This window comes from Rousettus aegyptiacus, unplaced genomic scaffold (genome assembly GCF_014176215.1).
Source record: "Rousettus aegyptiacus isolate mRouAeg1 unplaced genomic scaffold, mRouAeg1.p scaffold_m13_p_18, whole genome shotgun sequence".
Lineage (NCBI taxonomy): Eukaryota > Metazoa > Chordata > Mammalia > Chiroptera > Pteropodidae > Rousettus > Rousettus aegyptiacus.
The window spans coordinates 19,056,167-19,080,292 of NW_023416293.1; the positions used below are offsets into that span (position 1 = coordinate 19,056,167).

At 37.8% G+C, this 24,126-nt stretch overlaps 1 protein-coding gene and 1 pseudogene across 7 annotated transcripts in view; both read left to right on the forward strand.

Annotated features, from left to right (window-relative positions):
- The window catches only part of RYR2 (ryanodine receptor 2), a 525,506-nt gene that overhangs the window by 260,085 nt on the left and 241,295 nt on the right, over window positions 1-24,126 (forward strand). For all 7 annotated transcript variants that reach the window (XM_036235620.1, XM_036235621.1, XM_036235624.1 and 4 more), the window contains 4 exons: window positions 5,054-5,128; window positions 9,893-10,049; window positions 14,991-15,155; window positions 21,800-21,921. In XM_036235620.1, the coding sequence (XP_036091513.1) occupies window positions 5,054-5,128; window positions 9,893-10,049; window positions 14,991-15,155; window positions 21,800-21,921 (519 nt within the window). The remainder of the gene's footprint in view (window positions 1-5,053; window positions 5,129-9,892; window positions 10,050-14,990; window positions 15,156-21,799; window positions 21,922-24,126) is intronic.
- On the forward strand, window positions 12,728-12,846 carry LOC118613427 (annotated as a pseudogene).

Genomic DNA, 24,126 nt, shown 5'->3' on the forward strand with positions numbered 1-24,126 from the left:
ATGGCTTTTTTATGTTGAGGAAACAATATTAGATTGCAAATGCTCTAATTTTTTTTTTTTTTCGTAATTCAGGTGTAAGATGATTCTCTTGCTCGTACTTCACTGATCAAACTGAAGTTTTTCAGGATGAGCCAAGTGCTCTGAAACACTCCGAATTGATCTATAATCACCTTAGGAGGAAAGAAAATGAATCACAATGTGGATATTAATATCAGATTTAGAAGTGATTCAAGATAGATAAGTTGGATTTTCTCTCAATTAGTTATTATAATGTTTAATTTTATGTTGTTGCCTTGCCTGGGCTGCAGAGTTCCCACATACTTGGTCAAACATCATGTCGTGAGGGTGTTTTGGGGTGATTTTAACGTTTAGGTTGATAGACTGAGTGAAGCAGATTGTTCTCCCTAATGTGGGTGGGCCTCGTCTAATCAGTTAAAGGCTTGACTAGAATAAAGAGGCTGACTTCCACAAATATGAGGGAACTCGTCTTGCCTGGCAGCCTTTGAGCTGAGACTTCAGTTATAGTCTGCCTTTGGACTGAAGCTGAAACATCAGCTTTTTGAGTTTTTGGCCTGGATCTTACGCTTGTTACCTGTGAATGTTTTAAAAATCCCTATTTGGTGAAATTACAGTGACTTTGACGTCTGATTATGAGCTTGAAGATCTTTTTAAAAATTTTTTGTTACAAATAATATGAATGTCTAGTTACTTTAACCCATTTTCCTTTTCTCAGTATCTGGTTCACTGGAAAACTCTTCAGGAATGGAGAGCTGTGTAGGCACTATTGTGTTTTCACATCCGTGGACCTCCCCTTGAATTTCGTCATCTTTGGCCGCCATTCGCATCCATGTCACCTGGGGCGATGAGCTCTAGGGCACTGTTGCCCTGGGTCTGTTTGATTTCTTAGAGACTCTTTCTCTCTCCTCAGTCTTCCTGGTGATAAGGGCACTCACTGTGAAGGTGATCGTCCCCTTGTATGAGTTTGAATTTGGTCTCTAAAACTATTGATAAACGAGTTGGCCTTTAAAACAGTTGTTTTCCTGGCCTCTCCTTTGATACTTGAGACATATCGCAGGGGCAATGACATTTTCCTAGGATTGGTTGTATTTCTCCAGGTAGCCAATTTCTAAACAAGTTTGAACACCCTTAATGTCGTTAATGATGAAGTGAGGTTCTTACTGTTTTCAGGACCTTGATATTTGTGATGCCAATTTTCAGTCTGAAATAGCCCATGAAGACTCGATTAGACACCCGTTAACATTCTGCATGTGCCGCGTATTTATATGGGTAACTGTAGAATAGCAAAGATTCCCCAACAGCAACAAAGATAATAAGCAATCATCAGATTCTCCACACCTGCCAGTGGAGCATTTTTAAAAAAATAAGGAGAATCGATTAAAGCTGACGTCCTTTCAGGAGACAAATATTCAAGAAAGTCAACCAGATAAAGCTAAAATATTTCAGGTAGGAAAGAGGATCTGACTTTTCTTTTGACTTTATATTTGTGTTTTTAAATATTTGCTCTCAAATTAAAAATATTAGATTTCTACTTATCTAAATAATAAAAGACATTGTCAAATTCAATCAGTAAAGGAAAAGTTATTAATATATCTGCACATGTATATACACACAAATATATGATAGATTTATAATGATTTATCATTGTACATAAAAATATATATTATTTTATCATTTTTTTGCCTTTTAAAATGTCAGATTTCTTAAGTAATTTACATACAAGAAATGTATATCATTTACATTCCCGTATCTTCTTTATCTTAACAACACATCATAGAATCTCTTTCTCTTTTTATTTTTTATTGGTTCATTTTGTTCTCTAATCTCTTCAGACAACTCTTTAGTTCTTTTGTTTTCAATAACTCTTCTTTAATAATTATGGGATTGCAGGCTACGATTTTTCAGCAGTTGTCTGTGAATCACAGACTGTTGTGAAGTGTTTTTCTCTTCATTATATTCTAAAGAAGGGAGAAATTCTATTTCCTCTTTGATCCATGAATCACTTAGAAGAGTTTCTTAATTTTCCAAGTTGTTAATCTTTGATCTTTTTAGTGTTTCCAAATTTTATAGGTTATGATCAGAAAATGTGATGAGTAAATAGCTTTACTTTAAAAAAAATCTGATAGTTTTCTTCATGGCCAAGTACAAAATCTTCATTAAAGTTCTGATTGATTTAGAAATCTTCACTAGTGTGTTTTTATCTTAACATGTAGCACACATGTGCACAAACATTACATCTGTGTTTTGCCGTTCATTGTTCTCGAGTGTATACACAGATTCTGGTTTAATTGGTCTGAGACTTGTCTGTGCATTGGAGTTTTTAAAGCTTTCCAGGAAATCTGACGTTTCATCAGTGCTAAGAATCAGTGTCCTAACGAAATAATGGTTTATCCTGGTGGTTCTTAGAGTGTGGACCAGCATCAGCACCCCCCGGGAACTTGTTAGAAGTACAAATTCTTGGGCTTCAGTGCAGCTCCGCTAAATCGGACACTGTGGGGGCGGGCCCTGCAATCCGTATTTTAACAAGCCCGCCAAATGATTCTAACACTAAAGACTGAGAACTGCTGATCTCTGTCAGTGGCTGACCATTGGGGGACATTTGATAATGTCCAGGAACATTTTTTGTTGTCACGACTGGGAGGGGGAGGGGCACAGCATTTAGGCGAAGGAGGCCAGGGGTGCAGTCACTGCCCTCCGGTGCCCAGGGCAGCCCCCACGGCCAAGAATAACCATAGTGCTGCTTGCTGCTTAGAAACTGATCTAGGCCAGGGTTCCCAAGCCCGGGAACCCCAATACAAGCCACAGAGAGTGGTCAGAAATCTTGGCTCTAAGATTTGGTGTAATCGGTGAGGGCCTGGCATCAGGATTTATAAGATCTGTCCATGTGATTATATTCACAGCCATTATTGAAAATCACTGGCCATAGATGTACCTAAGATCCTTAGATTTTAATGGATGGATCTGGGTGGTCCCGAAGCTGCTGGTCCATTTAAACATAAAAAGGTAGACGAGTGGTCATTTTACCTCCTGATGTAATGTAACAGGAAGTACAAAACACCAACTTATGAACTTGCTGAAAAAAAAAATTCAGTTCGAACAAGCTAGATTTATAGATCTAACTACCAATTTAGAGGTACATGTTAAAAACACTGAGGAGGTTATCAGCAAAATTCAGAATGTAGAAAGTGCTCTAGGACCAATGATGCCGATTTTTCTGCAAGTAAATGGCAAGGAAAAAAAAGAAGAGAGAACTGCTCTGGAGTGGAAGAAATTTAAGACGTAACCAATTTGTACATCGTTTAGATCTTGATTTGAAAAAGCAACAGAAAAAAGATATTTTCGAACCCTGAATAGATATTTCATGAAAATGAATTACAGAGGGGGGGGGGGGAGAGAGAGAGAGAGAGAGAGAGAGAGAGAGAGAGAGAGAGAGAGAGAGAGAGAGAGAACGAACGAACATATACATTAGGCTTGTACGCGGAGGGATAACCAGACGGTACAGATGAAACAAGGTGGCCCTGTGTCGATCATAGCTGAAGTCATGAGCCTGGTGTTTGGGGTTTATTATAATATTCTGTCTACTTTTGTGTATATGTGGAGAGTTCCACAATAAAAATAGAATGAGAAGGAACATCTAAGTGTAAAACTGGAAAATTCTCCAGTAAGCTAGTCACAAGGACAAGCCAGGGAGTGATATCTCCAGGCGCCAGCTCCCAAGGAAAACCACATTGCCGCCAGGGTGCAGGTAACACAGCTGTCTCCCAGGCCCTGTTTGCTGTGAGATGTGGGAGCCCCCAGAAACAATATGTCTTTGTACTAGACGCCGACAGCCAACTTCTGCTTCTGTAATCTTGCTTACTTGATCAAAGCCCACCAGGACACAGTTTCACGCTTTATAAGCTGCCTCTTCTGGAAGGTTGGGGCTGATTCTCTGACCCTGCGTGTTGGAGAGAGTCAGTTGCCGGCCGGCTAATGAAGGCTCATAATTAATCTCAGTTCGCTCCCTGGGTCTTGGATTTGAACACGCCACAACATATGTAGCTCAGAAGAAAAGTGAGAATGGTGTTAGAAACACTGTCAAGAGAATAGGGGTTTACACGATGTTAAAAAGAGTCCGCCGGATTTGGGAACATGAAGATCACTGGATGGCCTTAGTAAAATCCATTTCAGTGGGAAAGTGAGTCTGGAAGTGAGGGCGGATGAGCTGCGGGGAGGAGCTGATGAGGCAGAGAACAGGGAAGCCAGGAGGGGAAGCATGGCCGGGTGCGTTGTTATGTGACACAGGACAGGGTGATGTGTAAAGACGGCAGAGAGAGACAGGGGTGTCCGCTCTGGTTCCTTAAAACCGTCTCAAGGGCTGGCACAGGGATCAGTTGGGATAATGTATATAAATGACTCAGAATCACATCTGGTGCATTAACAAGTTGTTATGATGAGAGCTTGGGAATTCGGGGGTGCGTGATGTACATTCAAAATAATTTCTTTGTGTGTGGTACTTTTTGTTGATATTTATATTTATGGTGATATTTATATTTTTTATTTATCATTTTTTTCAGATTATTATACTAACATTAATATTCATGTGTTCTTATATTTCTTTAAAATGTTTTAAATAGAACAGAATTTAGAGCTGCAAATAATTATATGTATCTGTCAAAATAATAATAGTATATTGAACCACATCCAAACTCATAGCTGAGTACTTTTGTGGGCCCAAGTTAAATGAGTAAGGTAAATGTTTTGGGGGTGCAGATGTGGGAGGGGGAGGAGGAGAGAGAACGAATGAGATTAGAGGAGAAAATGATAAGAGAATGTTTAAATCAAATGGTTATTCAAGGCAAATCTATGTTAATCGCTGTTATTTTATTTTATTTTATTTTGGGAGGTTATTTTTACTTCCAGCTGTATTGTCTCCTCCAAAAAGTATGACTTTAATTGTTATCCAAAGGCTTCCCATTTCTTTTCTTTTTTAATTAGCTTGAAAAGTGGAGTCCAAGAATGAAACGTTAAAATTGTTTTTTTTCCTTTTTGACAGGACCGTCCATTATGAAGGTGGCGTTGTGTCTGTTCACGCGCGGTCCCTGTGGAGACTGGAGACGCTAAGGGTGGCGTAAGTAGAGCATCTAAATGCGGCCTAAGTGTGGGGAATATTTGTAGGGCCCTTGACTTGCGCCTTATGTAAAATTGTCGCGCCAACAACTACAGCAGACAAGCTCAGGAAACGTGGTGGTGCCCCCCCCCCCCCCCCATTATTTACCTTCCGTCACCCTCCAGTCACCGGGTGGCGGGCTGTCATTTCCTACACTCTCCTTGCATCTTTAGCCTCCTTTGTTTTTGTAACATCATCTCATCTCAGTCTGCGCACCTCCTGGCACAGAGTGCCGCCTGGACGGAGTGATGTAATGTTTGGAGAGAGGACAGGTTGTTCGCAAGCCTGTCGCGTGTTCCAGTCTGGCAGACTCTGGATTTAACCTTCTACAGGCACTCGCGAAACAAAGGACACGTGAACAGGAACGTCAGTTCAAGAGCGCTGTCTCTCCTTACAAATAGCTTAATAGCTGAGTAAGAAATCTGGATTGTGATACAAAGACACTGTTTTCAGTAGAGACAGAGGAATTTATATGTGTGTGTGTTATTTTTTTCTGGCGATTTCAAAAAGCTGTCTAGAGATTGACTTTTAGTTTTTTTAAATAAATGCAATATTGATATTAAAGTGTCATTTTGAATTATTTTAATAGAATTAAAATAGATTTTAAGACATGATTGTAAGGTTTAGTCCTTTGCCTAAAAAGCAGTGAGTTTTCATTTATTTTCTATTATATTACACATTAAAAAAATTATTGATTTAGGATCATAGACTCCATGGATGTGTATAAGGAACTATCAATGTAGAATAGTTATCTTTGTAGACCTAATATTTTGAGGTAAATGCTTATCTAATGATGATTAAAGTAGTTTAGTGGTCTTCAGTTGTTTTTGCTTACATAGCCCATATGATAATTTTGAAAAACATCATATGTCCTGGAACTTGGTAAGGTTTGACTTAGAACTTTTTTTTTAATTACTTTAAACAGATGCACAGAATATAACTTGCAGTGTATTATAAGTAGTGACATTTTAAAATAAAATGGTTACTTCATTCTTTTAGAAGTATAACATTCAATTTAACTATTGCTGTGATTTAATAACCATTTTCATTTATTTAACAATGCTTGGACATGGTCTTTAATAGTAAAAATTATATATTATGTCTTTCTCATTGAAATCATATTTCTGTTAGTCTCCTATAACAGAATTTTATCCCAATTATACTGTTTATGATTGAAAAACTTTCCCTGCTCACACTCCATCATACTCCTATGCACCAAAAATATGCATGTAAATTAAATTTATGTTTTATACTTCCTATGATAGTATGTCTATAACTTTTAAAAAATTCTATGTTAACTCTGTTAATTAGCATGTGATAGTATTATATTTCTTCTATATAAATACATAGTTGATCAAATCCACCTAAATATAAAAACTTTTGATGAACATTGAACTTAAAGGTAAATTTTTATTGGAAATTTATCTCTGAATGAGATGGAAAAGGAAGAGACAGACATAAAGCAAAAGAAAGAAAACTTGTACCTTTTATGTGCACCATAAATTATTCAGAGAATAAGGTTTATAAAAATATAGATGTATTTCTTTTACCTTGTGTATTATAAAAGCAACAGCTAATTAGAGAAATAGTCAACAACAGTGAAGTTTAGAGGTTTTGTTACTTTGTAAACAGATTCCAGATACTTTCAAATTTATAGATACACCTGTCCTTTATGATTGTGTGCTTAAAAAAATGGATTTTTTTCTCATGCAAATGAGGCCCTAAATTCATTTTGATTTGTAGATTAATAAAAGGAAGAATGTGAGATTCTGAACCTGACAGGCCTTTGTTTTTATCGGCAACGGTATTGTTAAACTAATTACATGACTCCAGCTGCCCTGCACATCTGTCTGCTTCTCTGCTGCTGGGTGTTTGAGTTTGGATAGAAAGTGTGGCGCTGGCTGTAACTTTGAGTCGAAGGCTGCTGGGTAGAAAGGGCCGCCGCCCTCGGGGGTCAGAGGGCCCCTACCTCACCCGTGGTGTTAGTTTCTATGCTGCCTGCCTCCCAGAACTCAGGTGACAGCTGGGAGTGTGGCTGCAGAAGGCAGAGCAGGTAGTTTGTCAAACGTTTAAAAGATTAAAGAGATTACGTCATTCTCTGTGAGCCTTTTCAGCTTCCTGTCTGAGGAGAAAGCAGGAGCCTCATAGGTAACCGATGTTGTGATTTTAAAGAAGTTTTTCAGATTCTGTTAAATCTTTGAACTGTTTTGGCTTTATTGTAAATGTACAAATTAGATTGCATTTAATTTACATTTCTTATTATATGCAATGGCCACATAATTACTCATTTTTCTTTATACTTAGGAAATGATAGTCAAAGATCCTGCTTATGTTTATATTTCCAAAGATCAACATTTATATTATAATAATTGAGATGGTTTATGTTTTTTTTTTTCCTCTGAGGTCCCCAACTATGATTTCGTTATAATTTATGTAGCCCAGTAGTTATGTTTTATATTGCATAATTATGCAACTAAATTTGATGTTGTCATAAGTTTTTCAATATTATGAACATTTTAATAAAGTAGATTTTAATTTTCGAAGTTAAATGTTACAGCTTCCCAGTGCGAAGCTATAAGAACTTCGTAAGTGGGATATATGTTAGTTTCTGTGATGGGAGCAATCGTTGCAGTTAATATGAAATATAAATAATACTGAATTTCAACTCCAATTAAAAAACAAAAGTTAAAAAAAGGAATTATGTATACTTCAAATTATGCTTCCTTATACGTTACATAGAAACAAAATCAAAGGTTGACATGTCATGAAGAGTGGCCCAATGCTCCCTATTCATTTGAGGTGGTTTGCAGTAAATATAAGTAATACATAGGGAACAGTTCTCTGTGTTACCTCAGGAAACTGCTTTATAGAACGACATTCCTGTCCCTATTTTCAGTTTTCAGTAAACATTATTTTCCTGCTCTTTGATTCTCCTGGGCTCGTCCTCTTTTCTTTCGGGCCATGGGCATGTGAGACCAGGTGGTTCGAGTGCCCATAAGCTAAAGACAATGTGCTTAAAAGTCACAATATTTTGCCAATAACTGGCCAAATTCATTCTGTTCTCAAAGAATTCCCATAGTGGCTTGAGGGGAATGATTGTATATATGAGCCTTGCTGAATAGCTTTGAGACACACTCTAGAAATTCTGGTGAAAAGCATGTATTTGGTTGAGATTTTGGACTATTTTGAAAATGAGGTTGTTTTCTGTAATGATTAAGATGAGTCATTTTTTTTGGAAAAATTATTCAAACGCTTCTTCAAACCATGAAATAAATATTAAAATAATTGTACTTTTCATAGTATTTGCAAAAACATATACTTAATTTTTTATAGGAAGAGAATAGAGCTTGTTAATTCCCAGAATAGAAATGCTTTAACATGCTGTCGTTGGCTAAAAAAACTTTAATTTCATTTTTAAGATAATATGGTGTTATTGTCAGGATGTGTTTGTACATGATTATTAATTTAGTTGGGGGACATGTCCAAAGTAATTGTTTCTATAAAAAAATTCGTGTAAAAATGATCTCATTATAATATTGTCCTACTGGTAATTTTCAATGCTAATGCCTCAACTCAAAAAGCCAGCTAAAGAAAACAGCAAAAAAAATGACTTAGTTTACTAAAATTAAAAAATTTGCAAACAGTGCTCTCAATTTGTAGACTACAAAAGATTTTAATAACTCTGTAGTAAAATTTATTAATTGATAAACTCATATTGAAATCCTCCACTCTTTACTTTTTATTTGTTTGATTCATTACACAGTGGTAATTACATACATTCTATTCGGAGTCTGCCTTTTCTTTTTATAAAGTACCTCACAGTATCCCCATGCTTTTGCCTTAAATTCTAATTTGTCTAACACCAACTTTGCCGTCATGCTTCATCGTGATTTATTCGCATGGTAAATCTTCTCCACTCATTTGCTTTTAGTTTTTTTGAATTGTTTGATTTTCGGCCCGTGAGGAACTGCCCTGCTTTGCAGAGTTCCGCCTCAGGTGTGAGTTGTATGTGGCGGAGGGTTGTGAAAATGTCGGCTAACCACGCCGAGCGAGGCTGGTGTGTAACGCGGCTTTTCTGCAGCCTTACTTTATGTTTTCTGTTTATTACATTTTATTTTTATTTTTCCCTTTTGACTTTTTATAGTTCTCATTTTTTTCAGTTTGTCTTTTTTGTTCATTGTTTTTTAATGATATAATTGTTCTATGATATTAAATTTAAAGCATAGGAATAGATTTCTTTTTAGGTAAATATATACTTCAGTTTATATATATGAGTTCCAATTAATCGTAATTAGTCACTGTTGTTCAAGTCTGTGAACATCCAACAAAAATTTTTCACTGGTAAACTCTAAAGCGTCATTTAAACTTAGAATTTCTAAATCTGTGACTAGTGAGTAGACGTTAACTTGGAATCTAAGTTCTTAGTCATCTACGCAGGAGCAGCGTATAGCATGACATCACGTTCAAAGTCGGAAGACCTAGAGTTAAATTTCACTTCTCCTTCCTACGGGCTGCGTGACATTGAACGTCACCGAATCTTTCTGAATAACCGTTCTGTTACGTGTGCAGTGCAGTTAGTGCCACGCACGCCGCAAGGTTTCGAGGACATTCGACGAGGCGGCACACGCAGAGGGCCTTGGCTCGCCGCCTGGCGCTCACAGCATAGTCGCCGTTTGTCGTGTGACTGTCGCTGCTGTCGTTTCAAGTCTTCACTGTTCTTGTCAGGTGGAGTGGAAGCCACATCCGGTGGGGCCAGCCTTTCCGACTCCGCCATGTCACGACCGGGAAATACTTGAGTCTCATGGAGGACCACAACCTTCTGCTCATGGACAAAGAAAAAGCAGACGTGAAATCGACAGCGTTTACCTTCCGGTCTTCCAAGGTGAGGCAGCAGAGGTCACTTGGTTTTCCCGCGAGTGAACCCACCGCGTTTCCTGCGAGAGGAATGGACGTGAGCCAGTTTTGCAGTGTGTTTCTGAAGCCACAGGTTCTCATCCAGTCCTCTCCAGTAAAACCCGTTTCCTGGAGCCCTGACACCTGCCGGATGTCGCTGGGGTTTGCGGGGCTTCGCCGTTGTCACGCGACACATCCATCCCGCCCCTTGCCGTTCGCGTAGGCTTCGCGGCACAGGTGTCCGCGGCTGGATGACGGCGACGGATGAGCGCCCCTGAGCCTCTCAGAGGCGGTCACACTCCCGCCCCGGCCCGCAGACCTTTTCTCTCACGTCTGTTGAATCGTTTGTCAGGACAGCTCGGGGGGAGCCCCGCAGCCTTTAATGGGAACCCACGTGAACCACACGATGAAGAGAAACGCACACACTGTCCCCTGGGACGGCGCCGCGAGGCCCGCTCGGTTCCCCCTGAGGGGTCCCCGCACACCTGCCCACCTTCCTAGCCGCGCTCGAGCAGAGCGACCGTGTCCTGACAGTGCAGTGTCTCAGGAGTCATCGAAAATCACACGTTCACCCAACAAATGCCAAACATTTATTGTGTCCGTTTCTTAGGATAATTGTAGATTTCTGTCCTTAATGAAGATTGTGAAATTGGGCATAATTACAGGAATGACATTGAATCCCTGGTTAGCTTTGGTCTCAGAGATGCAAAACCTTACGCACCTGTTATAGATTAAGATAAGTTTGGGCGAGACCAGAGGTCACTGAAAAGACAGTGGCCTGCGTGTCGGCCCCTGGGGCTGTCACTCGGTGGCACACAGACGGGGAAGGACGCTTAGATTCTGCGGGTGCCCAGAATTCTCTTAGGAACTCTTCCGTTTACATCTGCATTCCCTTACCTATCACTGTGTGAGACCTCTTTGAAAGTATGTTTTTGAAATTTTATAGATCATTAAGATCATTCTTAAAATAGTGAGAAGTGCTTTACGAACTTATTCTCCTAGTTGACGTAAGGAGCATGTCTCTTGATTGTCATTGAGATGTCTTTGACAGGAATGCGAACACTCAGTGACCAAACTCAAATTCAGAATTTGACAGAAGAATCAACAATTGTTGATAACTATACGTATTCAGAATAAACAGAATAAAGTAGAAAAGAATTTGTAATATAATCTATGTTGGTTCTCTTTTATTTTTTCTACTTTATTTGAGATATAATTAAATTACAACATTGTGGAATTTTAATGTATACAATGTAGTGATTTGACATACATGCATATTTCAAAATTATTATGTTGGTCCTCTCTTAAGGAAAACATTTTATATAATGAAGAATTTGGTTTGACTTGCGTAGGCTTTCTTAGATCTATTCTTCACTTTCTCTACTCTAAGAACTTTCACCCTTCACTTTCAAGTGCGCTGAGATGTCAGTTTTAACATGAGGTAGATCTTGCCCATCACAATGTATTATGCTCACCCCAAGACATATTTTTTTTTTTTAGCTTAAAGTGCCACTAAAATACTCCTCCTTGTTTTTTTTCCCTTTAGTTTTCCAGCTCCCATGCACCATGAATAGAAACCTGTTGTTATTGAAATGATGAAATACCAGACTTAAATAAGAATACCAATGAGATTACAAGGATTTTGGAGCAAATGGCAAAAATAGAACAAAACGTTTTTAGGACATGGTTTTTAGAATGTTATTTTTATTTGGGATTTTTATTCTTGGTTCAAAAAATGTTTTAGATGCTTTAAAACACACACATTCACACAATGAAAGTAAGGGTAATAGCTGACCATTTATGGGCCAAATAACACTTGAAGTACCTTACGTGAATTCTCTCATTTAGTTCTAGTTCAACCCTATGAGGCTTCCATACTATTTTTAACCTTCATTGTGCAGATGAGGAAACCGAGGCTTAGATAAGTTATGTGGCACATCCAGGCTTTGAACTTAAGGAGTAAAGCTAAAGCCTTCCTTAATAAGAAAATTAAAGATTTAATAACAATAGCAGATAGGAAAGACTCGTTGCTTTCCTGTGATCAGACCAGCACCTGTTATAGTTGTTGAGCGATTGATTAAATAACTAAAAAAATTGAAGTGAAATGGAGAACATATTTTTATTCCCACCAAGATAATTATACAACATTATCATTGGCGGCGAATTTTTATTTAATCAGCATTAAATTAAAGAGATTTTGGCAGTGACTCTTCCTCAAGTGGTGTTGATAGCATAATCTTCTGTAGTTTTACAGATGATATGGAAATGCAATGATAGTTTTTATGCCGATCCTTTTTACTGGCATTATGCATTTTTATACACCAATAGGTACTATCAGAATGAGAAATTAAGAAAACAATCCCATTTAAAATTGCATCAAAAACAATAAAGTACCTAGGAATAAATTTAACCAAGGAGGTAAAAAAAACCCTATACTCAGAAAATTATAAGTCATTGAAAAAAGAAATTGAAGAAGATAAAAATAAATAGAAGCATATACCGAGCTCATGGATAAAAAGAATTAACACTGTTAAAATGTCCATACTACCTAAAACAATCTCTAGGTTTGATGCAGTCCCTACCAAAATACCAATGGCATTTTTCAGACAAGAACAGATAATCCCAAAATCTATTTGGAACCATGAACGATTACAAATAGCCACAGCAGTCTACAGCCACGCCACCCTGAACGTGCCTGATCTCATCTGATCTTGGAAGCTAAGCAGGATGGGTCCTGGTTAGTAGTTGGATAGGAGGCTACCTGGGAATACCAGGTGCCGTAGGCATTAAGGAAAATAGCCACAGCAATCTTGAAAAAGAAGAACAGCTTGGAAGTGTCACACTGCCTGATATCAGACTGTACTATGAGGCTCTAGTAACCAAAACAGCATGGTACTGGCATAAAAACATATATAGATTAATGGAACAGAATGGGGAGCCCAGAAAGAAATCTACATCTATATGCTCATTTCATATATGACAAAAAGGCACGAATATACAATGGGGTAAGAAATTCTCTTTAAGAAATAATGGGAACACTGGACAGACACATGCAAAAAAATGAAACGACCAAATTCTTACACCACATATAACAATAAACTCAAAATGAATTAAAGACTTAAATGTAAGACTTGAAACCATAAAACTCCTAGAAGAAAACACAGATAGTAAACTGACATTGTTCTTAGTAATATTTTTTTTCTATTATATCTTCTCGGGCAAGGGAAACAAAATAAAAAATAAACAAATGGACTACATCAAACTAAAAAGTTTTGCATAGCAAAGGGAACTATCAACAAAATGAAAAGACAACCTACTGAATGGGGGGAGGTATTTGCCAACAATACATATGGTAAGGGGTTAATAACCAAAATTTATAAAGAACTCATACAATTGAACAGCCAACAAACAAACAATCCAATTAAAAATATGGGCAGAAGACCCGAAAAGATATTTCTCCAAAGAGGACATGCAGATGGCCAATAGACATATGAAAAGATGCTCAAGGTCACTGGTCATCAGAGAAATGCACATTAAACCCACAATGAGATATCACCTCACACCTGTCAGAATGGCTACATTCAATAAACCAAAAACAACAACTATTGGTGGAGATGTGGCCTTGTGCACTGTTGGTGGGATTGCAAATTAGTGCAGCCACTGTGGAAACAGTTTGGAGGTTCCTCAAAAAATTAAAAATAGGACTACCTTAGGACCCAACAATTGCAGTTCTGGGTACTTCTCTAAGGAAAGTAAAAACACTAATTTGTAAAGATATGCACAACTCTGTTCATGGCAGCCCTATTTACAATAGCCAAGATATGGAAGCAGCCTGAGTGCTCGTCGACAGATGATTGGATAAAGAAGTCATGGTACATATATGCAATGGAAAATTATATTCAGCCATAAAAAACAAAATCTTACCATTTGCAACAACATTGACCTTGAGGGTAATATGCTGAGTCAAGTTAGAGAAAGACAAGTACCACATGGAATGTGGAATGTAAGGAACAAAGAAATGAACAAACAAAATGAAAACAGACTCATAGATACAGAAGACAAACTAATGATTGCCAGAGGGAAGGGGTGATGGGAGGCAGGATGAAAAAGGGGAAGAGATGGAGAAGTACAAATTAGTAGTTACAAAACAGTCATGGAGATGTGGAGTACAGCCTAGGGAACAAAGCAATAATATTGTAATAACTACGTATAGTGCCAGGTGGGTGCTAGACTTACCGGAGGGATCACTTCATAAATTATATAATTGCCTAACCATTGTGCTGTACACCTGAAGCTAATAAAAAAAATCCTTGTTAACATCATCATTATTATCAACACCATTTTCATGGTCAATATCATTAAAACTTATTGTTTACTTTATCCCAGGCACTGTGATGAAAACGTTACATGCATTATTGCATTTTGTTTGACACTATGGAGGAGATATCTCCATAGTGTCAAAAAAAAAAATAGTTGTTAACTTTATTTACAGATGAGAACAGTGAGGCTTAAAAGGTTCAATTAAGTTGTCCCAAGTCACAGAGATAATAAACGGTAGATATTTTACCCCAAACCAAATTTTCTTTCCCTTAAGCCTGTGGTCCTAAGTACCAGTAATGAAAAAAATAATCTCGCACTAATTTTAAGATCTCTGGTTTGGAGTTTGCCATTAAGCAGTATAAAATTTTGCATTATGAGCAAAATAATTTTCTACCAGTGTGGATAATTCAAGAATGTGTCATTTATTTTTGAAACTTCCTACTGCAATTTTCAGTAGAGGTCAAACTGCAAGAATAAAACATTCAACCATTATCATTTCAGGGAGCTTCACAAAGCTGCATTTTTAAGAAGCATGTTTATAAGAAGGCAAAATTCTTTAGATCTTAACTAGTGTTTTTATAACTTTTGCTCATTTCTTGTTCTTCCTTAGGAAAAATTGGATGCAGGGGTGAGAAAAGAAGTCGATGGCATGGGAACATCCGAGATAAAGTATGGAGACTCAGTGTGCTACATACAACACGTGAACACAGGCCTGTGGCTGACGTACCAGTCTGTGGACGTGAAATCTGTGAGGATGGGAGCCATACAGCGTAAGGTGAGACGTTACGAAACGCGGTTTAGAGCGGTCGTTGTGCATGTGGCTGGATGTGACGCACTGATTTAAATATAAAGTGAAGCAGGGGACTCCTGTCTGGATTCTTAGCCTACCGAATCCGCGTCGTCCTCTGTGCTGCCGCTGGGACTGTGTCTGAAAGGCGGACGTGCTCACGCGTTGTCGCCTCTGAGCCCTTTGCCGACCCCCCTTTGCTTACAAGACCACACTTTCCGATGGTGATGTGACACCCTTCCCGACCTGCCTCCCACCTCCTTTCCGTCCCGTTCTTCATTCTTCGTTCTTTGGCTGATCTCTGGGCATTGTCCTCCCTGACCCCAGCTCGCCACTCACAGCACATTCCTGCAGCCACTTGGAAAAAATAAAAAGCAAAAACAAATAACACGTGGCTTTAAGCCACCTGCGTCTTTGTGAATACTGTTTTCTCTGTTTCGAGTACCCTTTAAAGCTTATTCTCTACCCAAATTCTATCCATCCTACCGAGGTTAAATTTAAAGTTGATCTTAGATGTTCTCTCTATCTCATTTTATCCTCTACACCTTCCTTTGTGTTCTCATAATATTTGTGTTTAACTTATTAAATTTTATGTACCCTCCATGTCCTGTTTTACTGACTAGGCCACCTGTGTCGGGCTGACTCCTAACATGAGTTCCCTTATGGCCAGTACGTAGTGCTGAACTGTTCACAGTTCATGCTTTTATCAACATGTAATGCAGTGCACAGGACCAGCAAATAAGGCCAGTGCCCATTCTACAGATGTGACGTGTTGCACAGGAACACACAGGGGGAAGAAAACTTTATTCCCAGTTGATGTATTAGTCGCGACTCACACGCATCCCGGCGCAGGTCGATCAGTGTTGCTGGCTCTGGTTGGAGTAACTGGTGCCGACTTTAATGAAGGTGGAGGCGGGTTCTGCTTCGATGGGGCTGGGCTTAGATGCAGCCTGGTGCTGCTGTCCCCAGAGCTCCTGTCCTACAGGACCTGGGACAACTGTCCTGTAGGTCACGTCCCCCCAGATTGTTACTATGACTTATTTTCAATTTTAGAGGTAAAATTATATACACTAAAACGCAGAAAATTTGTTGTAGGGTTTTGACCAACGGGCCCATTTGTGCGACTGACGCACATCACACCAGGGACCGTTTTCATTTCTGTAGAGTCGCCCAGCATTCCACCAGGCACCCCTGTCCCCCCGCCTCCCTCCTTTTGTACATAGCTCCTCCCACTCAGCAAAATGCCCCAGACGTTATGCGGTCGCTGCATGTTGGGGGACCAAATTGTCGAAGCTGCTTTTGAAGGTCCTCAGATGCCAGGGAGCCAGAGCTTAGAGGTTAGTCCAGTTCACGGTCGAGGAGGAGGGGCAGGAAGGAAAGGCACAGGAGGGGGTGTAGCTGTCACTTCCTGTGTGTCCCCATCCCCACACCCTCCGTTTCTGTGTTCTCAGCATGCAGCACGGTGCCTGGACCGGAGTAGATGCTTAGTCAGTGTTTCTTGAATGAACACGTGTCTTTTCAAGGGTGTAGTTCCAGGTGGGTCGATGAGCTCCCACCTGTGCCTGCAGCTGGTCTCCAGCTGTGTGAGCATTGGCGAATTCTGGGCCCACTGGCCACCCTGTTAGTTCTGGAAAGCGAAGAGCTGCTTCCTAAATTGTGGCAAAAGAGTTTGGGCTTCAAGCACATTTTTATTTTGATAATGATGTTTGGCTTGGATATTCTATCGGATTTATCTGATTTTTATTTATCTTTTTTTCTTGATATTTTGACACTTCAAACATACAAAAAGTTGGTAAACCGATTAGTCACTAAACATCCATATACCACCTAATTAGATTCAACAATTGTTAATAATTTGCAATATGTATCTCCTTTCCTTCATCCTTCCCTTCTTCCTTGTCCCTCTCACGGTATGTGCATGTGTATACACACATCCATAATCCACGAGATGATTCTCATACCGAATGAGCACTTACAATTCCTTTACATCATCTCATGTCCTATTGTCCCAGGAGTATCTTTTGCAGCTCACTTACAGTCAGGTTGCAATCAAGGTTCATGCATTTATTTTTTATGCTGCTTTAGTCTCTTTTAACCGAGAACAGTTCTTCACTTTTTTTTTTGTTCCACGCCACTGAGTGTTTTCAGAACCCAGGCCAGGTCCAGAATGCCCCATGCTGCAGGCGTGTCTGCCTGTTTTTCCCATTGCCTTCGTTCCTTCTGCTTCCCATAAACTTGAAGTTAGGTCTAGAGCTGTGCTGTCCATATCGGGAGCTATTTTGTGCTTTAATGTGGCTGATGCTATAGGTCCTGAATTTTTAGTTTTGTTTTATTTTAATTCATTTAAATTGGGAAAAAAAAAACCCTATACTTAATTAAGTTTTAGAAAACATGTATGTTTCAAACAGGTCAGGTATGTAATTGTGATTTTATAACAATGTAAATGTCCTGAATTCTAAAACAAAGTATTTTCAGTAATAATTTTATACCCAAATCGAGATGTTCTATAGGTGTAAAATATACACTGGATTTCGAAGACAAGGAATGAAAAAGAGAATGTAAAATACTCCATTAACAATTCTATGTATTTATTGTATTTTGGAATAATATTTTGTATATATCAGATTAAATCAAATATATTATTAAAATTAAAATAAATCAAATTCATTAATTAAAATTCATTTATTAACATGGGTTCCAGAAAATACAGAGCTCTGCGGCATGTAAACGCCTCTGCCTCCTGCGTCCGGCTTCCTCCCGGTCACCGTCCCGGTGATGCTGCAGATGAGTGTCGCCGGTGGGCTCTTCATTTTCCTGACAGTGATTTTAGTGGATTCGCCACACTGCGTCCTATGTTGTTACATCTCAGTATTTACCAGAAAGACAAACGTTCAAAATAGATTTCACAAAAAATCATAGGGTCAGAACCGAAAGAGGAACCAAAGCCAAAGGCTTAATTCACGTGTTACTTCCTAAGAGCTCTTATCTAATGTCACATTTTTCTAATAGCTTTTATGAGAAGATGAATATGATACATGGTTTTTTCATATATCATTGGGGGAAATACAGATAGAAGTGGAAGCATGTAGACACATTTTTAAAAAAAATATATAAATAAATCTCTATCAGAAAATCACTAGATACTCTTCAGGTGCTATTTCCCTATTTGATACGGGGTAAATGCAAAAAAAAAAAAAAAAAAAAGCTTAAATAATTGTCTTTAAACTTTTTGCTTATGTGCCTGTTGAATGAATTTTTAAAACCGTGTACCCATGGCATAATTTTTATTATAAATTTAAATAATTGCAAATAAAGTGATTTCTGGTCTACTGTAAATATGAACATTTTAGACTAAACTCTGCATATATCTTTTAACTGTGTTGTACGGAAAATAAATGCCAAGTGTCCTTGCTTCATTCTGTTGAATTCCATAAAGCACCAACGCTTGGCAATTTTGTCTTCCAAGTGCTCCTCATTCAGCTAATCATCCCTCGCGGGCAGGACTCACTAGCCTCTTCTCCAGGCTCCGCCTTCAGTCACCTCTTCTCAGGCCACTCTGACCTAGTGGGCTAGTGACTGCCATGCTAAACCCCATGGCTGCGTTACTTCCTGGAGTAACTCCCGTCTCCCTTCTGCGACAGGCCAGGCGACGTGCCTCATCTCGCCTCGAGCCTCCTGTTCTCAGTCCACTGTGGTGATGCCAGGGTCCTGAGTTGTCACTCCATTGTGTTGTCCCTTAACCATGGATTAAAGGCAAAATGGGACTCCCATTCTCCATGGCAGGCTCACACGGACCTGCCTTTCAGGATAGTTTGATAAGGGTGTTGAGAAGCGGAACAGTCCTGTTTGCGTTAGCGAAGGAATGTGTGAAACAGACTATCGGGCACAGAATAGATCATTAAAATCTACTGTAAACGTTACTACTTCTAGAGCCATGTGCTATAGTAAATCTTTACGGGAAGACTCCAGTGTCTGCACGGTATTCTGGCACTTCCCCAGGCCAGGTCTCCTGACTTTTTCATACTTCCCGGTTACCTAGGGTCTTCGAATCATTTATTTTTCAAGGAGAGCATGTTGGTGCTATCTTTGTCAAATCTTTACACATTTGAAATTGTTTTTCCGTTGTTTCATATGAATAAAAAGTTGGTTAGTTAAAAAAATGTCTGAATCACTGTTCTTGGCTTTTCTAAGTCCCACTTAATGTGAGAATTCATATTTTCATATAGAAATACAAATTTATTGATTGCACAGACCACACTGAGGTGTTACAGATATATAGCTTCTACACTGTATTTCCTGTCAAGGTAGCTAAGGTCTCAGAATCGGGGAACGCGTCTGTCACCAGTGTTTTCCAGCCAGTACATCTGGGGCTTTTTAGAGCTGACCGGAGAATTGTTTAACCACACCTTGGTCTCTGTTTTCTTTCGGTTTGGCAGTTTCTCAGGAACATGGCTGGTTCCTCTTCTCCATGTCTGCCATCTTCCCTGTCCAAATTCTCATCTTTCTTTTCTTGTCTCTACGTTTCACTTCTCAAGTGTGTCTGTCGAGTTACTCATTTTGTTTTCTTTGGTGCTGTTCTTTTCTTAAGCTTGTTCAGTGCTTTTGAAATTTTAGTTTTCTTGTAGTGTTTCATTATCTCGCTCAGATCACTTTTGATATCAGCTTGATGTTTTATTTTTTTAAATCTATTCTGATTGTTCATCTCAATTTTTTCTCATAGATTTTCAATCCTGTTTCATAGAAGTCATACCTTCTTGTGTCCTGTGGACAACTGTGGCAGTTGATATATTTAAGTAGTATCTTGCTATTCCTATTCTTAGATTTTTTTAAAATTAGGAGTTATGGCTGTATTTTATCAACTAAAGGAGATTAAAATGTTTTAGTGTCTTTTAATTTGTTCATAAATAAATTGACATCATGATATCAAAGAATCCTTAAATTCATAGACTAAACCCTATTTGGCCATAGTTTATTATTATTTTGAAATTTTGCCAGATTCTCTTCATATTTTATTTAGAATTACTACATATATTCACAGGTAAAATTAATGTTTCATTGTTTATGGATACTGAAATTTGAATTTCATATAATTTTCATGTGTCACAAAATTTGGGGGCGTGGTCTTTTTCCAACCATTTAAAAATGTAAAAACCATTCTTAGCTCACAGGCTCTACAAAAATAGGTAATAGGTTATAATTTGCTGACTCCTCGTCAAGACTAATCTATCGTTAAGAATGTCTGTTCTTTGAAACCATATAGTCCCAGGATCTTTTAAATATTTGATCTTCAATTTCCTTTCTAACCTCTTTGAAATAAACTTATGACATTTTCTCCTTAGTTGGGGGATTCCTTTTGGTGATCCTTAATGCGTTCGGAAGCTGTCCATTTCCATTTTTTTATTGTATTTATTTCCCCATTGTATTCCACACAATATTGTCTTATTATAATTTTATAATTTTAATGTCATTTGTATCTTATATCTTATTCTGTTTTTTTTCTTTTCTATTTTATTTTTAGCTTGGTTTGTGAGATGTTTATCTATCGTGTTTATCTTTTTAAGGAAATTAACTTTGGGCTTTAAAAAATTCTTTCTAATATCTTATTTGATTTCTAGTTTATTACATCCTTTTTAAAAAATCTTTATTAATTTTCCTCTTCAAATTTTTTAAAGAGTCTTAAAATGTCCCTTCATTTTAGTCTTTTTTTTTTCCTTTGTTGATGAGGCATTTAAGGCTATAAAGCTGCCTTTGAATATAGATATATCTCTGTTTCATCGATTTGGTATAAGCAGTTCCATTTTACATTGTTTCTAAATAGTTTATAATTTTAGTTCTTGTTACTAATTTTCATTCAGTGCACCTGATAAATGTATTAAATATCTTGCTATAAGTATAGAGTGAAGCTGGACACGAATGGTTGTCCGCTGCATGTTTTGTTCATATATAATGCTCAAGGGGCATTCGCTGTTAAAAGTCAGGAAGGTGGGGGCCCTCATGGAGGACCGGGGCCGGAAGGGAGCGCCGGGGTGGATTTTAAGGGGCTGTGATGTTCTCGTTCTTGATCTGGGTGTTGTTTACACACTGTTCACTTTGTGAAAATTGTTCAGCTGTTCACTTAGGATTTTTGCACTTCTCTCTATTTGTGTCATATGTCCAAAGTAAGTTGAAAAACAAAAAGTGTAACCAAGGAACTCAAAATAAAAATGCATTTTTTTAAAGAACTTAGATGCCTTAGAAACATTGCTCAGTAGTTATTAGTTAATGAAACTGTGTTCCGAATGATATGTAACTGGTATAACGGCAATGTTCTCGTTTGCTGTTTCAGTTTGTTAGACTGTGGATCAGTCATTGAACTTAGATATGTGAAAATAAACATCGTATGGTGTTTGTTTTGCTCAGCTCAATTCAACAACTGATTCATTCTTTAAAACAGTAATCGAATGAATATATTGAATGTCTAGTTTGTACAGGGACCATGCGTATTTTTGTTACCTATGTACAACGGTTTTCTAGTTTCCTCCACCTGTCTTTTGATTCTGTTTATCATTATCAGCTTTTTAACTGCACATCTTCTTAATCCTCATTTAGAAAAGAGAGTTAGCCGTAATGGTATGACTTCTGCTTTCTTGCAGGCTATTATGCACCATGAAGGCCACATGGATGATGGCATAAATTTATCTAGATCTCAGCATGAAGAATCGCGGACAGCGCGAGTCATCCGGAGCACCGTCTTCCTTTTTAATAGATTTATAAGGTACCTTTTCATTTGTTGTGGTGGTGGTTTGACATTTTACTTCAATCTCTTCATTGGATTTACAAATAAACAATTCTAAAATATGCTTTGGTGGTAATCTCATACAATTTGGAAGGTCAGCAGCACACATTAGAAAGTTCTAGTCAGATGATTTTGTCTTTCTTTTAAACGAATGGTTAAAAAAGAAATGTGTTTTTAGAAATTACATTTGCAACTTACAGTTCACAGCTGTAGGTTAGGATTGTCCTATAGCATACCTTGTGCTGGACCTACTTAATTCTTTTTATAGCGAGGGTAATACTATGCCAGTTTTGAACTGTATTAAAAAAATAAAGTGACTCTTGTAGCGACTAAGGTTTCCCACCTAATAATGGAAACAATTGCATATTTAATTTAACAAAGTAAATCAAGCTTATGACCAAAGTATTTCTGATAACATTATACAAGTATACCCTCCGATCTGTGATGAATATCATACATCTTTTTAAACTTCGCCAGTTGATGGAAAAAAAATGTGTGTACATATACACACCTATATTTATATTTATATTTGTATTTATATTTACATTTACATTTGTAATTGTTTTTTTTAAATTTGCATTATGTGAGAATTGTGAAAATGGCTATATTTCATGTTTGTTGACTAAATTTCTTTATTTTTTTCTTTGTTATTTACCCTATGATTCTATTAGGTTGCTATGAACTTGTGTTATGTTAGAGATTTTAATTTCCTGTCATCATACATTAATTGCAAATATTTTCCTAATTTATTGGTTGGAAAAATAACTTTAAAGTGTTTTTTTCCATAGTAGTTTATAGCATATAAAGACCTTCACCACCCAAGATTATATATATATATTCAGTTAATAACTCTGTTTGTCTTATAAACCATCCCATTGTGAGTATACTTTTATAAAACCAAAGAACGTGCAGAACTCAGGGATCTTGTGCTTACCTGGGCCCCCTTCCTACCTGTGGCCTAGAAACTCCTGGGGCAGAAAACTGGCCAGTCGTAGGAGGCCCTTGTTTGTTCCCTGTCTCTCAGGCATTCTCATCCTTTGTTCCTTGATATCAGTGTCTTGAAATGTGTTTTTCCTCCAAATATTTTGTCTGTTTTGGGGCAGGAGGGTGTTGACTGTTTCAGAAAAGAGTAAATCCTGTCGCTCTTACTTTATTTTTGGCCAAAAGCAACTTTAACTGATGAGATTCTTATTTCAAGATGAAATTCCACGTTTCCAGGGTTTCTGCTCATTGTGTATCGATATATCTTTTCCTCCGTAAAGTTTCTGATTACACACCCATCACCAAACTGCCGTCTTTTCCTGAGTTATCTAGACCTACTTTTAAGTGTCTGTCTCCCCTGTGACCACCTAACAAATGCCATGGTGAACATAACGAGTCTGTTTCCTTCTCTTATACTTAACTGACCTTAATTGTACGTTACTTTTTCAAATATTAAATTTATATTAAACTTTGTTTTTTTCTTTTCTTTCTAGAATATTTACCCATTACTTATATTATTTAAGTCATCATGTGTATATTTCTGTATACGTGGGTTTTACTTATATACTCAATATTACTAAACTATTAGTATTCCTGAACTTACACAATTTTTTGATATATCTCAGAAAATTTAAAAAGTTTTACATAATTATAAAACATTATAAAAGGAATGTTATTTTAAGTAAAATAATTTTCTCCTTCTGCCATATTTATGAGAGCACCAAAAATCTTTTAACATCTCAATATCGTCCAATATATTCATCCATGTATTTTTTAAAGTAAATTTTTTTCTGTCATTATTGAAATATAATAGACAACTAGTTGCCTGCATTTACATTGTGCAATTCAATGAGGTTTTTTTTTTCAGTTATAGTTGGCATGCAACACACCAGCCTCAGCTGTACAGCATATTGATCAGAGATCCGCACGACTCACAAAGCGTTCACCCCACCGAATCTAGCAATCCGTCCCCGACACACATATTCATTCCCACATTATTAGCCATCTTCCCCATGCTGTGCTCTACATCCCCATGTCTACTCTGCAGCCATCCACCTGCACCTCTCAATCCCTTTGCCCTCTTTCACCACCCACGCCCCCCAATCTAGTATCCCTCAAAATATTCTCTGTATCTATGAGTTTATTTTGCTTTTGTTATTGTTTTTGATTTTGTTCTTTAGATTCCACATGTACATGAACTCA